This window comes from Melanerpes formicivorus, unplaced genomic scaffold (assembly GCF_026170545.1).
Source record: "Melanerpes formicivorus ecotype bairdi unplaced genomic scaffold, bMelFor1.0.p_v2 SCAF_68, whole genome shotgun sequence".
Taxonomy (NCBI): Eukaryota; Metazoa; Chordata; class Aves; order Piciformes; family Picidae; genus Melanerpes; species Melanerpes formicivorus.
In genome coordinates this window covers 2,688,136-2,704,925 of record NW_027142420.1, presented here as the reverse complement: position 1 = coordinate 2,704,925, position 16,790 = coordinate 2,688,136, and the positions used below count along the sequence as shown (strand labels likewise).

At 44.7% G+C, this 16,790-nt stretch overlaps 1 protein-coding gene across 2 annotated transcripts in view; it reads left to right on the top strand.

The window, feature by feature from the left end:
- Positions 1 to 16,511, top strand: part of CDIN1 (CDAN1 interacting nuclease 1) — a 155,067-nt gene extending 138,556 nt beyond the window's left edge. The window contains exons 11-12 of one of the 2 annotated variants that reach the window (XM_068162919.1): positions 15,223 to 15,373; positions 16,291 to 16,511. In XM_068162919.1, coding sequence (XP_068019020.1) covers positions 15,223 to 15,358 — 136 coding nt within the window. In that variant the 3' untranslated portion in view covers positions 15,359 to 15,373; positions 16,291 to 16,511. Of the gene's footprint in view, positions 1 to 15,222; positions 15,374 to 16,220 lie in introns of both variants that reach the window. The other variant, XM_068162918.1, reaches the window with a different exon arrangement.
- Positions 16,512 to 16,790: the final 279 nt, after the last annotated feature.

Below are 16,790 nucleotides of genomic sequence, written 5' to 3'. Positions count from 1 at the left end.
AAGAAAGAAAAGAAAGAAAGAAAGAAAGAAAAAGAAAAGGAAGGAAGAAAGAAAGAAAGAAAGGAAGGAGAGAAAGAGAGAGAGAAAGGAAAAGAAAGAGCCTCTGCACAGTCTAGGAGGGCACTCACAGATTATTCAGATATCATCTTGCTGTGGCCTTAGGATGGCCTGTTCCTTCCAGCCCTAAAAATAAACAGCTATTAATCACCTAATGGCAGCATGAGTTGACCCAGCACTTAGGGCTGCCTGGACCTCAATCTGACTGTACTCAAAAGCCTTTCTCGTGTTTTCTGTCACCCGGGATAAGAGGCAGTTTGCAGCCAAGCATTCCTTGGGAGCACTGCTGTGAGTTTAACAAAATGTTTGAAATAACCTCAGTCACTCCTCTCAGCACCGATCCACAGCTTCAGATGTGTAGAATCAAACAATAGCAGCCTCGCACCAGCAGTCTCTGGAGAGGGAACTAATGGCAAGAGGCTTTCTCAGGCAAACTGAGTAGTGGGCAAGCACCTCAGCAAGCACCCTTCCCTGCCTGGGTTTGATCAGAAAGAATTCCTTCTAGTGGTGGAATATATGGAAGAACTCTTAGGCAACCAACCTCCCTCCTCCTCACTGTTTCAAAGCATAGCAACATCCTTGCAGTGTCTTAACTGGTAAATACAACACAACAACTTAAAGAGAAGTATAGAATCTTAGAGGTTGGAAGGGACCTCCAGAGATCATCCAGTCCAACTGCCCTGCCCAGAGCAGGATCACCCCCGGGTAGTCTGCACAGGAATGCATCCAGATGGGTCTTGAAAGTCTCCAGAGAGGGAGACTCCACAACCTCTCTGGGCAGCCTGCTCCAGGACTCTGTAAACCCTCATTGTCAATAAGTTTCTCCTCATGCTGAGGTGAAACCTTCTATGTTCAAGCTTGTATCCCATGCTCCTTGTCTTATTACTGCACACCACTGAAAAGAGATTATTCATTTTCAGTCCATCAGCCTAGTCCTGCAGTGCAGGTGTAAGGGACACCTTACAATCTCTCTTTAGAGCACACAACCTTATAGTCTGATATGCACAGAATGCAGAATTAACCAGGTTGGAAAAGACCTCAGAGATCATCCAGTCCAACCTATCACCCGACCACCATCTCATCAACTAAACCCATGGCACCAAGTGCCTCATCCAGGCTCTTTTTAAACCCTTCCAGTTTGGTGACACCCACCACCTCCCTGGGCAGCACATCCCAATGGCAAATCACTGATTCTGAAGATGCTAAGACTGAGGGGGAGAAAAAAATTACCTTGAGTACACAGAGCCTCTATGAGAGATGAGTGCCTGGGATGCAAATAATAAACAAATTAATGTTTAAATAGAAGTTTAATAGAAGAGGGTCCAGGGGAGGGCTACCAGGATGATTAGGGGACTGGGGCACTGCCTGGTGAGGAGAGGCTGAGGGACCTGGGGCTTTTTAGTCTGGAAAAAAGAAGACTGAGAGGGGATTTGGTAAATGTTCCTAAATATCTGAGGGCTGGGGGGTCAGGAGGGAGGGGACAGGCTCTGCTCACTTGCTGCCTGGGATAGGAAGGAGCAATGGATGTAAGCTGCAGCACAGGAGGCTTCACCTCAACACAGGGAGGAACTTCTTTACAGAAAGGCTCACAGAGCACTGGAACAGGCTTGCCCAGAGAGGTTGTGGAGTTCTCCCTCTCTGGGAGACTTTCAAGGCCCATCTGGATGTGTTCCTGTGTGACCTGAGCTAGATTGTATGGTCCTGCTCTGGCAGGGGGGGTTGGACTCAGTGATCTCTTTGGGTCCCTTCCAAACCATGACATCCTGTGCTCCTGTGAGATTAGGACATGAACCACCAAAACTTGAGAAATTCAGAGGTCACTCAAGGCTCTCTTGTCCTCCTGAGAAGCTGCCTTGAGCCAGTGTGTGTTTTCTCTTACTCCCCTCACTGCATCAGGCTCCACTTAAAAAGCCTCGATCCTTGTAAATCAGTGTAACCTCAGTGTTATTTAATCACAGCTTTTACAAGTTAATTTCCATGAGAATTATTTTAAAACAAAACAAAACAAAACAAAAAAAAAAAAAACCCCAAACCCCCAACTTGTCATTGAGGATTATAAAAATCCTTTCTTTGCCTGGAGAGCAGTGCTCAGATCTGAATGAATCAGGGGAAGTGAATAATGTGTTTCGACAGTTTGTTTATTAAAAATGTATTAGGCAGCTAAAAGTTATATTGTATTTATAATATTTTAATGACAGTGACTTGCACAGCTTTTGCTGCCTTCCATTAATATGCAGCTTTAAAATCATGCTGGGGAGGAAGGGGGGGGAGGGGGGGGGTGTTGGAAAAAAAAAAAGAAGGAAATTCTCAACTCTTTTCAATGGTCTCTTCCATCCACATGAATATCACTTGATTTGTTTGTATTTCTCCCAGTGCCAAAAGGAATTAAATCATATTATGAGCCTGATGAAATGCTGGTATTTGATTGATGCCTTAACAGTCTCCTTGCAAAGATAAAAAGACAGCTGGTGTATATATATAAAATCAAACCAAAAAAAAAGGAGGAGAAGAAGAAAAGCTCATTAAGATTTAGTCAGAGCCAAGAGAGGTGTGACTGCAGGCTCAGAGCCCTGATATTAGTTTCTATCCACCTTTTTTTTTCCTTTTTACCTGACAACTCCAACTTCCACATCAGCTGCAAGCATCATCGATACCAAGGTCCTGCAGCTGGGTTTGGGGCAATCCCAAGCATCTATATAGGATCAGGAACAGTGTGGCCAGCAGGAGCAGGGAGGTCATTCTGCCCCTGTACACTGCACTGGTTAGGCCACACCTCGAGTCCTGTGTCCAGTTCTGGGCCCCTCAGTTTAGGAAGGAGGTTGACTTGCTGGAACGAGTCCAGAGAAGAGCAACAAAGTTGGTGAGGGGTTTGGAACACAGCCCTGTGAGGAGAGGCTGAGGGAGCTGGGGTTGCTTAGCCTGGAGAGGAGGAGACTCAGGGGTGACCTTATCACTCTCTACAACTACCTGAAGGGGGGTTGTAAACAGGCAGAGGTTGGTCTCTTCTCCCAGGCAGCCAGCAGCAGAACAAGAGGACACAGCCTCAGGCTGCGCCAGGGGAGGTTCAGGTTGGATGTTAGGAAGAAGTTCTATGCAGAGAGAGTGATTGCCCATTGGAATGGGCTGCCTGGGGAGGTGGTGGAGTCACCATCATTGGAGGTGTTCAGGAGGAGACTTGCTGGGGTGCTTGGTGCCATGGGTTAGTTGTTTAGGTGGGTTGGATTGGTTGATGGGTTGGACTCGATGATCTTGAAGGTCTCTTCCAACCTGGTTTGGTTTATTCTAAATAAAGGTTTATTCTAGGCTGGGCAGGGACTGGCTTGAGAGCAGCCCTGAAGAAAAGGACTTGGGGGTGCTGGTGGAGGAGAAGCTCAACAGGAGCCAGCAGTGAGCACTTGCAGCCCACAAAGCCAACCAGTGCCTGGGCTGCAGCAAGAGAAGCAGAGCCAGGGAGATGATTCTCCCCCTCTGCTTCACTCTGGTGAGACCATACCTGGAGCTCTGTGTCCAGTTCTGGAGCTTCTGTTCCAGGAAAGATCTGGAGGTGCTGGAAGGTGTCCAGAGAAGGGCCACGAGGATGAGCAGAGGGCTGGAGCTGCTCTGCTATGAGGACAGAGTGAGGGAATTGAGGTTGTTCAGTCTGCAGAAGAGAAGGCTCTAAGAGGAGACCTAATTGTGGCCTTCCAGTATCTGAAGTGGGCTACGAGAAGGCTGGGGAGGGACTTTTTCAGGTGTCAGGGAGTGATAGGACTGGGGGGGATGGAAAAAAAATAGAAATTGGTAGATTCAGATTGGATGTTAGGAAGAAGTTTTTCCCCATGAGGGTGGTGAGACACTGGCACAGGTTGCCCAGGGAGGTGGTGGAAGCCTCATGCCTGGAGGTTTTGAAGGCCAGGCTGGATGTGGCTCTGGGCAGCCTGCTGTAGTGTGAGGTGTCCCTGCCCATGGCAGGGGTTTGGAGCTAGATGATCCTTGAGGTCCCTTCCAACCCTAACAATTCAATGATTCTATGAATTTCTGGCATTCATGGAAATGCCTTTCTCAGCCCCAAAGAAATTCCCACTTCTGAGGCAAACCCTCCCTGGAAATGAGTCATGTAGACTATTAAAGAGGCTTCAATTTTTTTCCCCTTGTCTTCAGTAAAAATGAGACTTCCCCCAACTCCTGTGGTAACATCAAAGCTTAAAGCAGATTAGTTTTTACTTGCTTAATTTTACCTTAAGTAGCATAAACTGGATGCCTGGATCCTTGAGACATAATACTCTGCATGTGAGGCTTGATGCAGTGTCATGGGCAAGTTTCCTATTATCCTACAAAGTATGTGATCAGAACTTGTTCAACTTTTTCTTGAGAACCATTTGCAAGCACATATATTTTGTGCAGTTGCTCCTGCAGGAGGACATTATGAAGTAGCTTAAGGAAGCTGGGCCCCAAAATATTGTAGCTTTCTGAGTGACAGGTTAAGGATCACAAGTCTGAGAATTCTGGGATTCTATGACCTTTAAATCACATTCAGAGTTTTGACTCTGTCTTCATGCACAAACTGCTGAGGCCACACCTTGAGTCCTGTGTCCAGCTCTGGGCTCCTCAATTCAAGAAAGATGTTGAGATGCTGGAATGTGTCCAGAGAAGGGCAACAAAGCTGGGGAGGGGTCTGGAGCACAGCCCTGTGAGGAGAGGCTGAGGGAGCTGGGGTTGCTCAACCTGGAGAAGAGGAGGCTCAGGGGAGACCTTCTTGCTCTCTACAATGACCTGGAGAGAGGTTGTAGCCAGGTGGGTGTTGGTGTCTTCTCCCAGGCAGCCAGCACCAGAACAAGAGGACACAGTCTCAAGCTGTGCCAGGGGAGGTTTAGGCTGGATGTGAGGAAGAAATTCTTCCCAGCAAGAGAGATTGGCCTTTGGAATGTGCTGCCCAGGGAGGTGGTGGAGTCATCATCCCTGAAAGTGTATTAAAACAGACTGGATGAGGCACTTGGTGCCATGGTTTAGTTGTTAGATGGTGTTGGGTGATAGGTTGGACTTGATGATCTCAAAGGTCTTTTTCCAAGCTGGTTAATTGTATTCTATTTTATTCTATTCTTGTAAAAAGCTTTAAGTGATTTTTCAGACTGTCTGTAAAGGAGCAGTAGCAGCAATACCTTGTTACAAACTGTTCTGAACTAAGCTCGTGCTATCTGTTTAAATGGAAAATTCCTTCCTAATCAAAGTCAGTTTCTGAGCAGTGGCTATTATGTGTTTGCCAAGAATCATAACTCTTGTGTCATCAGCAATATTAAACTGGTCTAGACCTAAGGAAGTTGGCTGACTGATGCCAATTGACCTTTCTGGAAAGTGTGGTCTGCAGTTTTTGCCTGCTAGCCTAGCTCTGCCAGTATCCAAGTTCCCTGCACTGACACAAATGAGATTGCTGCAAGTACACTAAAATAAAGTTATGAGTCCTGAAACAGTAACCTGTGGATTAATTATTATTTCTTCAGGATTTATTAATCCTACAAGCAAAACTAATTTACTCACAACTGTGATTCTCTAGAACCATGTGAAATTGGCTTGGAGTGTAATCATTTATTTGTGACTTTTCATCATTCCCTTTTCCCAGGAAACAAGCAGTGGTGGGCAAGTGGCAAGGCTCTGATTTGCTTGGGGTTTAAAGAGAAAAACAAGGGAAAACATTTTCCAGGACTAGGGTGAATGGAAGGAAAATAAAAGTGGGCAGATTCAGATTGGATGTCAGGAAGAAGTTCTTCCCCGTGAGGGTGGTGAGAGACTGGCACAGGTTGCCCAGGGAGGTGGTGGAAGCCTCATCCCTGGAAGTGTTTAAGGCCAGGCTGGATGTGGCTGTGAGCAACCTCATCTGAGTACTGTGTCCAGTTCTGGGCTCCTCAGCTTAAGAAGGACATTGAGACACTTGAACATGTCCAGAGAAGGGCAACAAGGCTGGAGAGGGGCCTGGAGCACAGCCCTGTGAGGAGAGGCTGAGAGAGCTGGGGGTGTTAAGCCTGGAGAAGAGGAGGCTCAGGGGAGACCTTCTTGCTCTCTACAACTACCTGAAGGGAGGTTGTAGCCAGGTGGGGGTTGGTCTCTTCTCCCAGGCAACCAGCACCAGAACAAGAGGACACAGTCTCAAGCTGTGCCAGGGGAGGTTTAGGCTGGATGTGAGGAGAAAGTGAGGAGATTGGCCATTGGAATGTGCTGCCCAGGGAGGTGGTGGAGTCCTTGTCCCTGGAGGTGTTAAAAAAAGGCTTGGATGTGGCACTTGGAGCCATGGTTTAGTTGTCAGGAGGTGCTAGGTACTAGGTAATAGGTTGGATTTGATGATCTCTGAGGTCTCTTCCAGCATGGTTGATTCTGTGGTTCTATGATCTAGTGTGAGATGTCCCTGCCCAAGGCAGGGGGGTTGGAACTGGATGATCCTTGAGGCCCCTTCCTACCCCAACAATTCTATGATTCTGTGAAACAAAGGCAGCTTTTAGCTGGCAGTGTTGGTGATCTGACATTAAAAAAAACCCAAGGGAGGAACAGAATGCAGGCCTTCAAAGCCACAGTCAGATGTGACCTTTGTGTTTAAAACACCAGTCAGGTAGACTTGTGAATGTTTTGATACAAGATGAAGACTTCTCTGGATCTGTTTGCTTAAATATTTGCTGAAGCCCTCGTGTGCTCGAAACAACCAGCCCTCCGCCAGCGTTTGGTGATGAGAACCTCTTGGAATTAGAAATATTTACATTATGCTGAGATGCATACAGTAGGCTAAGGGTAAATAAAGGGAACCCTTATTTGAAAACAACTGCAAGATGTTTTACATTTCTGCTCAGTGTCGTGCAGCCTGTCGAGAAACGCAGTGCTCAGCAAACCACATGCAAGGCTTTCTGATGGGGGGGGAAAAAACCCACTCACAACAGCCACATGTCTGGGCAAATCCTTAGAAGCTAGCCTGGACCCCACACAGACATTCCAGAAGACTGTTACTAGAAAGTAGTTTCTCTTGAAGTGAAGTAGAATGTGAGTGAGCCTACTAAGCCACTTGGATAAGTAAATAAAAGGCTTTCTTTTCTTCACCTCTGGCACAACACTGGTTCAGCTGGAGGGCAGCCTAAACCCAGATTCACAGTTTTGTTTTGTTTTGTCTTACCTTTTTGGGTTTCTTCCCCTCCCTTGATGGGAGTTTTGTGTGGTTGAAGGAAAGGAATCGTTTCTCTTTGGGTTATCTGAGTTTTACCTTCCTGGCCTCTCAGTGAAACTCTTTGCCCAGAACAAAACCCAGCGTCCCAGAACTATCGAGGTACAAATCTATCCTCCTTTAACTCTGGGTTGCTTTCAAGCCCAGTTAGCATTAAACCAGTACAAAAGATCTGCTGAACACTCTAAAATGAGTGGAAAGCTGATTTTGAGTAAAATCATACAGGCTTGAGCTTTAGCTGAAGCACCATGGAGCCTGTAACTATATTTAGCCACACTCAAACTATCTTTCACTATCTCCAGCATCTCTCTCAAATGCTTCAGTTGATTCTTTGAAAGACACTGCCTGCTGCTCTTAGTACTGAGGCTAAATTTGTCTTCTGTGTCAAGCCCAAATTAGGCCTAAACCAATCCAAGGGCTTTTGTAATCCTGCTCTCTGCTTGCCATGCCATGGGGTCATTTAGGCTGTCTGCCTCCTTTTTGGCACTTGGGGTTCTCAGACCCCACACTAAAGTGCAGCTAGATAGTCACAGCTTCTAATGTCAAAACCAGGCAGTGACTAAGCCAGGATGTATGTAAATGATAACCACACATCTCTGGGTTGATTGTGAAGTAAACTGACACAACCTGTGTGGACAATTTTCACTTGCTGTGTTTATTACATTCTAGTTTCTGTATTTCCTGTTTATTCCATTATTGGTTTTTTTACTGCATGGAATTAACCCAATGTTGGGTTAATGCTTGGATTTCTTCTCAGCCTTAAAAAGAGAGTCCATAGAAAACTAAAATTCCAAAAGCAGTAGCTTCACTGAAATAGGTTAAATCTGCAGTTTGGGCCAGATTCTACCACAGTTTTTTCAGGGTAAGAACTAAAGACAGGAGGAGAAAGTTGTTAAGGCCATGCTGGATGTGGCTGTGAGCAACCTGATCCAGAGTGAGGTGTCCCTGCCCATGGCAGGGAGGTTGGAACTAGCTGATGCTTGAGGTCCCTTCCAACCCTGACAATTCTATGATGCTGTGAAGTACAGGTTAAGCATTTTGGAGGGATTTATACCCTTTTTTTTTGTTTTAATGAGAACAAAATCCATAGGAATCCACAGTGTGTTACATTTGAAGCTTGGTTTTCAGTTTAAGCTTCAACCTTGGTCCTCTGTGTTTTGACGTGAAATGAAACAACCCAACTTGTATTGTGTCTGTCTAGTTTCAGAACCATTTGGTATACCCAAAGTCGGTTTCTCCTCCTCCTCAGAGCTACTAAACAAGTCCCCTTTCCCCAGCAATAACAAATAAGCATTCTGTCACTTCAGTTTATTCTCCTGTGCAAACCAGGGTTACTCACCAACTTGTGAAATGTTAACAGTCGATGCAGAAATAAATGTGTAGCTTTGCTTTGTGATTCACAGCGTTGAGTTTTGCTCCTGGTGGTGTCATATCTGCACTTTAGAAGGAGCCAAATTAAAAAAGGAGAGTTCTTAGGTTACACTTCCCTACCTCATCCCCTTACACAAAAAGGTTAAGTGTCTTTTCAAATGAAGGCAGCAGTAATTAACCGGTGGCATTGTTTGTGATTTGCCAACTCTGGGTGTTAATGAGAGAGAAATTAGCACTTAGCAGCAGGAGTTCCTGATAGTCGGTGGCAAATGCTTAATGTGCCAACAAGTTCATTTTGGTCTTAAGTACTGAGCTTAAGTATCTATGAGAAAAAAAAAAAGAAGGATGGTATTTTTGTGTGTGTGTGTGTGATCATACATATGGGCTGCGGGAGAACAGAGCTCTAACAGAAGGAATGACACAATACAGGGGGGGGAAAGTGCCACCTAGGCAGCAGAGGGCAAATAGTTCTGCTGCAACAGCAGTTAAAAAGCAGGCCGGATGGGTGTTTGCCTGCTGAAGGTGTACCCACTCCTGCAGTTAACAATCTGTAGGTGCCTGCTGTATAAACTTTATCATCAAATTTGGCATTTCTGAGCGTAATTTCACAGCATAAAAATGTTCCTGGGAGTTTGTGCTCGAGCTGTGATTTGCTAGAATCACAGTGGTGACAGGTTGGACTCGATGATCTTTGAGGTCTCTTCCAACCTTGGTGATACTGTGATACTGTGATAGAAGGACAACAAATCATAGATTCATAGAGTCAGCCAGTCAGAGATCATCAAGTCCAACCTAGTACCTAATACCTAACACCTCCTGGCAACTAAACCATGGCTCCAAGTGTCACATCCAAGCCTTTCTTGAACACCTCCAGGGATGGTGACTCCACCACCTCCCTGGGCAGCACATCCCAAGGGCCAATCTCTCTTTATGGGAAGAACTTTCTCCTCACCTCCAGCCTAAACTTCCCCTGGTGCAGCTTGAGACTGTGTCCTCTTGTTCTGGTGCTGGGTGCCTGGAGAAGAGACCAACCCCCACCTGGCTACAACCTCCCTTCAGGTAGTGGTAGACAGCAAGAAGGTCTCCCCTGAGCCTTCTCTTCTCCAGGCTAAGCAACCCCAGCTCCCTCAGCCTCTCCTCACAGGGCTGTGCTCCAGGTCCTTCCCCAGCCTCACTGCCCTTCTCTGGGCACATTCAACTGTCTCTATCCTTCTTAAATTGAGGGCCCCAGAACTGGACACATTATCATTTCTGAGGCATCTCCCAATGTTAATTTTAGTTAAAATTACCATTTGCAACAACAACAGAAAAAACCTTCCTGGCTTAAGCACAGCACCCTGTGCATTTTGCGGTGGGTAGGAGATTCAGACTGCCACAGAGAGCAAAATGAGCCCTTCAAGACTTGGGATGAGCAGCTGCTCATTAGCACCAAGATGTTACCTGGCACACAGGCTCATAGTGAGTGAGCACTTCTGTACCTTTCATAGCTTCTGCCTTGCATAAGGAAAAGAAAATAGTCCATTAGAAATGGAAGGTCTGCTCCTCATCTTCTGGGGATTTTTGCCTTCCAAATAACTTTGGTAGGTAAGTAAGTAGTGCCCACCCAATTATCCTATTTCTGTGTTTGATGTGGGAACAGATGCATAGTCTGTGGAATAACAAAAGCTGACCCATCCTGCATCACCAAATTGCTGCACCTCAACAGGGGCACTGAGCATCAGCCCTTGGCTTCACTTGCCATCCATTTGCTCCTGCTTCCTGCTAGGCTGGCTGGCCTCCATGGTACAGTCAGATCACAGAATGTTTGGGGTTGGTGGTGATCTCCAGAGATTGAGTCTGACCCCCCTGCCACAGAAGGATCACCTAAGGCAGGCTGCACAGAAACACATCTCCAGACAAGGAGACTCCACTACCTCTCCGGACAGCCTGTTCCAGTGTTCTGTCACCCTCACCCAACAGAAGTGGCTCCTCATTTAGAGGTGGAACCTCCTGTGTTCCAGCTTGTCCCTGTTGTTCCTTGTCCTATCACTGGGCACCACCACAAAGAGCCTGGTACCTTCATCTTGACACCCACCCCTCAGATACTGACAGACATTGATCAGGTCCCCTCTCAGCCTTCTCTTCTCCAGACTAAACAGCCCCAGGGCTCTCAGTCTTTCTTCATATGAGAGATCAAGTCCCTTCCATCATCCTTGTAGCTCTCCATTGGACTCTCTCCAGCAGATCCCTGTGTCTCTTGAACTGGGGAGCCCAAACCTGGACACAGTATTCCAGGTGTGGTCTCGCAAGGGCACAGTGGAGGGGGAAAAGAACCTTCCTGGGCCTCCTGGACACATTTTCCTTAATACACCCCAGGTCATGCACATCTTGGCCCCACATGAACTTAAGCAAAGGAAAATAGAGAGGCCCTTAAGAGACAGCAGAGGCTGAAGTTGTTGGTCAGCCAGAGAAAACATTAGGAAGTGGGTGTAGGCCACATCATCCTTCCACATGAGCCACTTTTTGGGTTGTACTTTATCCAGCAGTAAACAGGCTTGAATACAGCAGCTTGTGGAGCTGGATTTGTCAGAATGTTAACTTTTCCACTTCCAAAGGTCATCTTTCAGCTGGAGAAAATAAAAAAAGGCACTTTTTGCCAGGGTTGCATCAGCTACCTGAGGAGTCATTTACCTTATCCCTACACTGAGGCTGCTTCTAGGTTTGGGGAGCAGTAGCCCTAAACCAAAATGATGCAACACTACACAGCAGTTTTGGGCAGAAGACTGCCACATCTAATTGAAACTGCAGAGGGAAGCCACAGGAGTTTCTTCTTCCTTTGATGCCTGTTCCACCACATGAAATAGAGTTTTCCTCTGGTTTTGGGAAGAAACCACCCTAAGGAAGGCAGGCTGGCACTACCCATGGTTCCAAGTGCTTGTACTGTCATAGAATTGTTAGGGTTGGAAGGGACCTCAAGGACCATCTAGTTCAAACTCCCCTGACATGGGCAGGAACACCTCACACTAGCTCAGGTTGCTCACAGCCACATCCAGCCTGGCTGCAAAAACCTCCAGGGATGAGGCTTCCACCACCTCCCTGGGCAAGCTGTGCCAGCCTCTCACCACCCTCGTGGGGAAGAACGTCATAGAATCATAGAATCAACCTCAAATATATATTTGAATACCTCAAAGACCATCCAGTCCAACCTATCACCTAATACCTCACACCTCCTGACAACTAAACCATAGCTCCAAGTGCCACATCCAAGCCTTTCTTGAACACTTCCAAGGATGGTGACTTCACCACCTCCCTGGGCAGCACATTCCAAGGGCAAATCTCTCTTTCTGGGAAGAACTTTCTCCTCACCTCAGCCTAAACCTCCCCTGGCACAGCTTGAGACTGTGTCCTCTTGTTCTGGTGCTGGATGCCTGGGAGAAGAGATCATCCCCCACCTGTCTACAATCTCGTTCTTAACTGTCTGCTAAGTGAACCTTTAGGTGCCACCTCCCCATCAGATTTACAGAATGCAGAATTAACCAGGTTGGGAAAGACCTTTTGAGATCATCCAGTCCAGCCTATCCCCCAACAGCATCTAATCAACTAAACCATGGCACTGAGTGCCTCATGCAGGCTCTTTTGAAACACTTCCTTGGATGGTGACTCCACCACCTCCCTGGGCAGCATATTCCCATGGCCAATCTCTCTTGCTGGGAAGAATTTCTTCCTAATTTCCATGGTAATTAAGCATTAACAAATCTTGGCTGCCATGTTGGTTGAGCCCTGAGCGCTTGCTCTGCATCTAAACCCTTCCCTGACACTGTATTGAACTTTCCCTCTTGTGCAGACGCTATCTAACAGCTCATCCTGCACTGTTGTGTTTGGCAAGCCCCGCCGCAGCATATCATAAATCAAGGCAAAGAAAAAAGCTTTTTGGCCCTAATGTTGTGCAGACTGCTGTAATGTTAGACTACAGAAAGCAGTTCTGTTTTTAGACATCCTTTTACTAACCCAACATTCATAATTTATGATTTCACTGTAAAAATTCCTGCAAGGCTACACCGAAAGTAGTGCTGCCCTTTAATTAAGTGCTCTCAGTAGGACAAACGTGGAACTGATGTGCAAAACATCTCGCAGCCCACGGTGATTGATAGTGATTACTTCTTTATGAACCCAGCCTGAAGGTCTGAACTTCCTGATGGGGAAAATAGTCCGTGGGGCTACTTCCTGAGATTGCCTAGTGGGGATCAGGCAGAGGTAGCAATAGCTGAGGAATTCCTGAGGCACGTTTCGGAGACCTTTGCGGCAGAAAGTTTCTGTTTGGTACTGAATTGTGCTTTATGTTAATAACTACCTGGATAATAGCCCAGTGTGGAGAGTGTAGTTGAAGCATTTCTCATTGTCTTGGTGGTGGTTATAGCTTGCAAGAACTGGGGCTTGGGTAAGCCCTTGCATTTTCAATGCCTGCACATCCATCCAAAACAAAACCACCCCAGAGTGAATTCTCTGTGTATCAGCTACTAAATGCTAGTCAATATTTAGAGCATAAGTTGTTGTTGCTGTTGTTATTATTATTATTATTATTAATAATAATAATAATAATAATTTATTGATAGGTGCAGGGTATTCAAAGGCAAAAACAAAATGGATGGGAATTGTTTGGCGCTCTAAATAGCAGTTTTTATTGATGGAATCAGGTGTTAGTCACCTATCTCAGGTCAATGTTGATTCACATTTGAAAAGTGTATGTGTATATATATATAAAATATGTGTGTGTGCATAAATATATGTATAAATCTAGAAATATAGAAATATATGCATATAGAAATAAATCCATGTAATATGTCTATATCAATATATGTATAAATCCATGTAATATGTGTCTGTGTAAATGTATATACTATATATACACATTTCATCTATATCTATATACTCTATATACATAAATATATGTATATAGAAATAAATCCATGTTACATGTGTCTCTATAAATATATGCATATAGAAATAAATCCATGTAACCTTATTGCTCTCTACAACTTCCTGAAGGGTGGTTGTAGACAGGCAGAGGTTGGTCTCTTGCCCAGGCAGCCAGCACCAGAACAAGAGGACACAGTCTCAGGCTGTGCCAGGGGAAGTTTAGGCTGGATGTTAGGAAGAAGTTCTGTACAGAGAGAGTGATTGCCTATTGGAATGGGCTGCCCAAGGAGGTGGTGGAGTCACCGTCATTAGAGGTGTTCAGGAGGAGGCTTGATGGGGTGCTTGGTGCCATAGGTTAGATGATTAGGTGGTGTTGGATTGGTTGATGGGTTGGATGCGATGATCTTGAAGGTCTCTTCCAACCTCGTCTATTCTATTCTATTCTATTCTATTCTATTCTATTCTATTCTATTCTATTCTATTCTATTCTATTCTATTCTATTCTTTCTATATATAAATGTAAGTGCATATATAAAATATATATCTAAAATATTATCTCCAAAGAGATTGGAGACTATATATAAATATATATAAAAATGTACATAAATGCATGTGTATATATAAAATATATATAAAAATATTGTCTCCAAAGAGATTGGAGACTACAGATAAATAAATGTATATAAAGCTATAGATAAAAAATACCTATATAAATATATGTGTATGTAAAATATATATTAAGAAATATTGTCTTCAATGAAATTGGAGACTATGTATGTAAAATATGTGTAAGTGTATGTATATATATAAAATATATATAAAAATATTGTCTCCAAAGAGATTTGAGACTATGTGTATATATATATATATATAAATAATGTATAAAGATAGAGAGATATAAAACATATATAAATGTATGTGTATATGTAAAATATACATTAAAAAATATTGTCTCCAGTGATTGGTGACTATATATATGTGTACATAAAGGTATGTATATAAAATAGATATAAATATAGAATAGAATAGGGGAGTGGTGGAGTCTCCATCCCTGGAGGTGTTCAGGAGGAGATTGGATGTGGCACTTGGTGCCATGGTCTAGTCATGAGGTCTCTGGTGACAGGTTGGACTCGATGATCCTCAAGGTCTCTTCCAACCTATGACCAATAACCCTGGAACCTATAACCCTGGAACCTATAACCCTGGAACCTATAACCCTGGAATGTGTTGTCCAGGGAGGTGGTTGAGGCCCTGTCCCTGGGGGTGTTTAAGAGCAGGCTGGATGAGGCTCTGGCCAGCCTGATCTAGTGTGGGGTGTCCCTGCCTGTGGCAGGGGGGTTGGAACTAGATGATCCTTGTGGTCCCTTCCAACCCTGAATGAAACTATGAAACTATGAAACCTTAGTGGTACTGTGATAGAATAGAATAGAATAGAATAGAATAGAATAGAATAGAATAGAATAGAATAGAATAGAATAGAATAGAATAGACCAGGTTGGAAAGTCTATGTATATATGAAATATATATCTATATATATAAATATTGTCTCCAAAGAGATTGAAGAACTAAGCAGATGTACTTTGCATTGAAGGGAGCAGATTGAACTTGTGTTGGAGTTAGCAGATTTACGTGCCTGGGAATCACAGGGGTGGGAAATTACAGTTCACCCAAAGACACTCAGAAGAAGTACAAATAAATAGCTTTGCTTTTCCCTTGCTTAGGTTTGGCCCCGGTTTGGTCATCTACTGGTATGGCTTCATTGAGGAGCTGGACTGCCATCGTGAGCGAGGTATCCTGCTCAAAGACTGCTTCCCAGCTGACATCGTGACTCTGCGCCACAGCATGGCTCACTGCTGAGCTGGGGAGGAAGAGGTAAATCCGGAAGCAATTTTACTTTCCTGCAGTGTAAACTGATGGCAGCATCTGCCCTGAACTTCAGCTGAACTCCTGCCGCCCCCCTCATGCTACTGCCTCTTTACACAAACATCGCCAGAGTTTCTGTTTTGCTTCAGACCTCTGTGTTGTGTGATCAGCCAAAACAAGACAGACGCAACCCGCTCATTATCAGCGTCTCTGTCTCTGTCAAACGGCTACTTTCTAGATACTTATAATCTTTCTTCCTTCCGGATGGCTTCTGCTAGCTTTGTAAACAAAGACACACAAAAAATGCAGAGGCTGAAAGGTGTAACTCTCAGTTCTTAGCCCTGTTACAGAGTCACCTTTAAAAGAAAAGTAAGTGGCTTTTTATGGTACCACTCACAAGTTTATTCAGTGCTAGTGGCCTGCCTGAAGCACCTACGCTGGTGTGGGAAATTGGTCAAGACTTTGTTATTCTGGGATTTAAAACAGCATAATGCATCAAGCCCAGGTGATAAGGCAGGGTCATGGAACTAACCCCAAACTTGAGGCTGTTAAGATTAAGTAGCCAGATTTGGGGAAAATAATTGAAGTAACGTGTTCCATCACTGCCTGAATTGCTAAAATCAGGGGTGGAAGCCCAAGTTAACAGTTCAAAAGTGATCTCAGGGGAGTTTTAGGAGGGGTGAGAGTGAAGAGCAAGGATTTATTTTATATATGTATGTATATATATGTGTGTGTGTGTGTGTGTGTGTGTGTATGAGCCTGGGAAGTTTGGTGTTAGTTTCTATGGGGCTTTTTAATCAATAGATTGATGACTCAAAACCAAATGGTGCTTTGTGTTTTCTTCTCCATCCCCCAGGCCATCTACACCTAGGAATTTTCCCTCTTAAACTGACTTTTAAGGAAGGAATCTACCTTGACCTCTCTAGGTGCTGTAAGATGCCATTGTCTGGTGTGCTGAAGTCTGAAAGAGCAACGTGCAAGAGCTCTGTGAGTTACTTCTGAAGAAGATTAGCATCCCGGTGCTCAAGACAGGCACTGGAACCGTGATAAAACAATGCTTCATACTGGCTCCATTCCCCAAGAGAAATAAAGCACACAAATGGACATAAGTTTTCTGTGTACTTATCTATTTATTTGAGAGCTTTGTTTTCCCCTTGCTGGAACCACCAAGATCAGAGGTACCCTGAGGTGGGTGTTAGCCCTTCTTGGAGTTCTGAGTTGGGTCTCATTCTGTTTCCACCCTCATCTCCACTCAGAGGAGGAGCAGTGAGGCTCAGGTTTGTGCTCTGTTAGAGATTTCTTAGTGCTAGCAGCTTGTGGGGCTGGAGACTTTTTCCTACTCTTTTCTTTGCTAAACTAGCCTTCAGGAAAGGACAAAGTACTTTTAAAAGTCGTTTATGTGTGCTCATTGTGGTCAGGTTGGAGC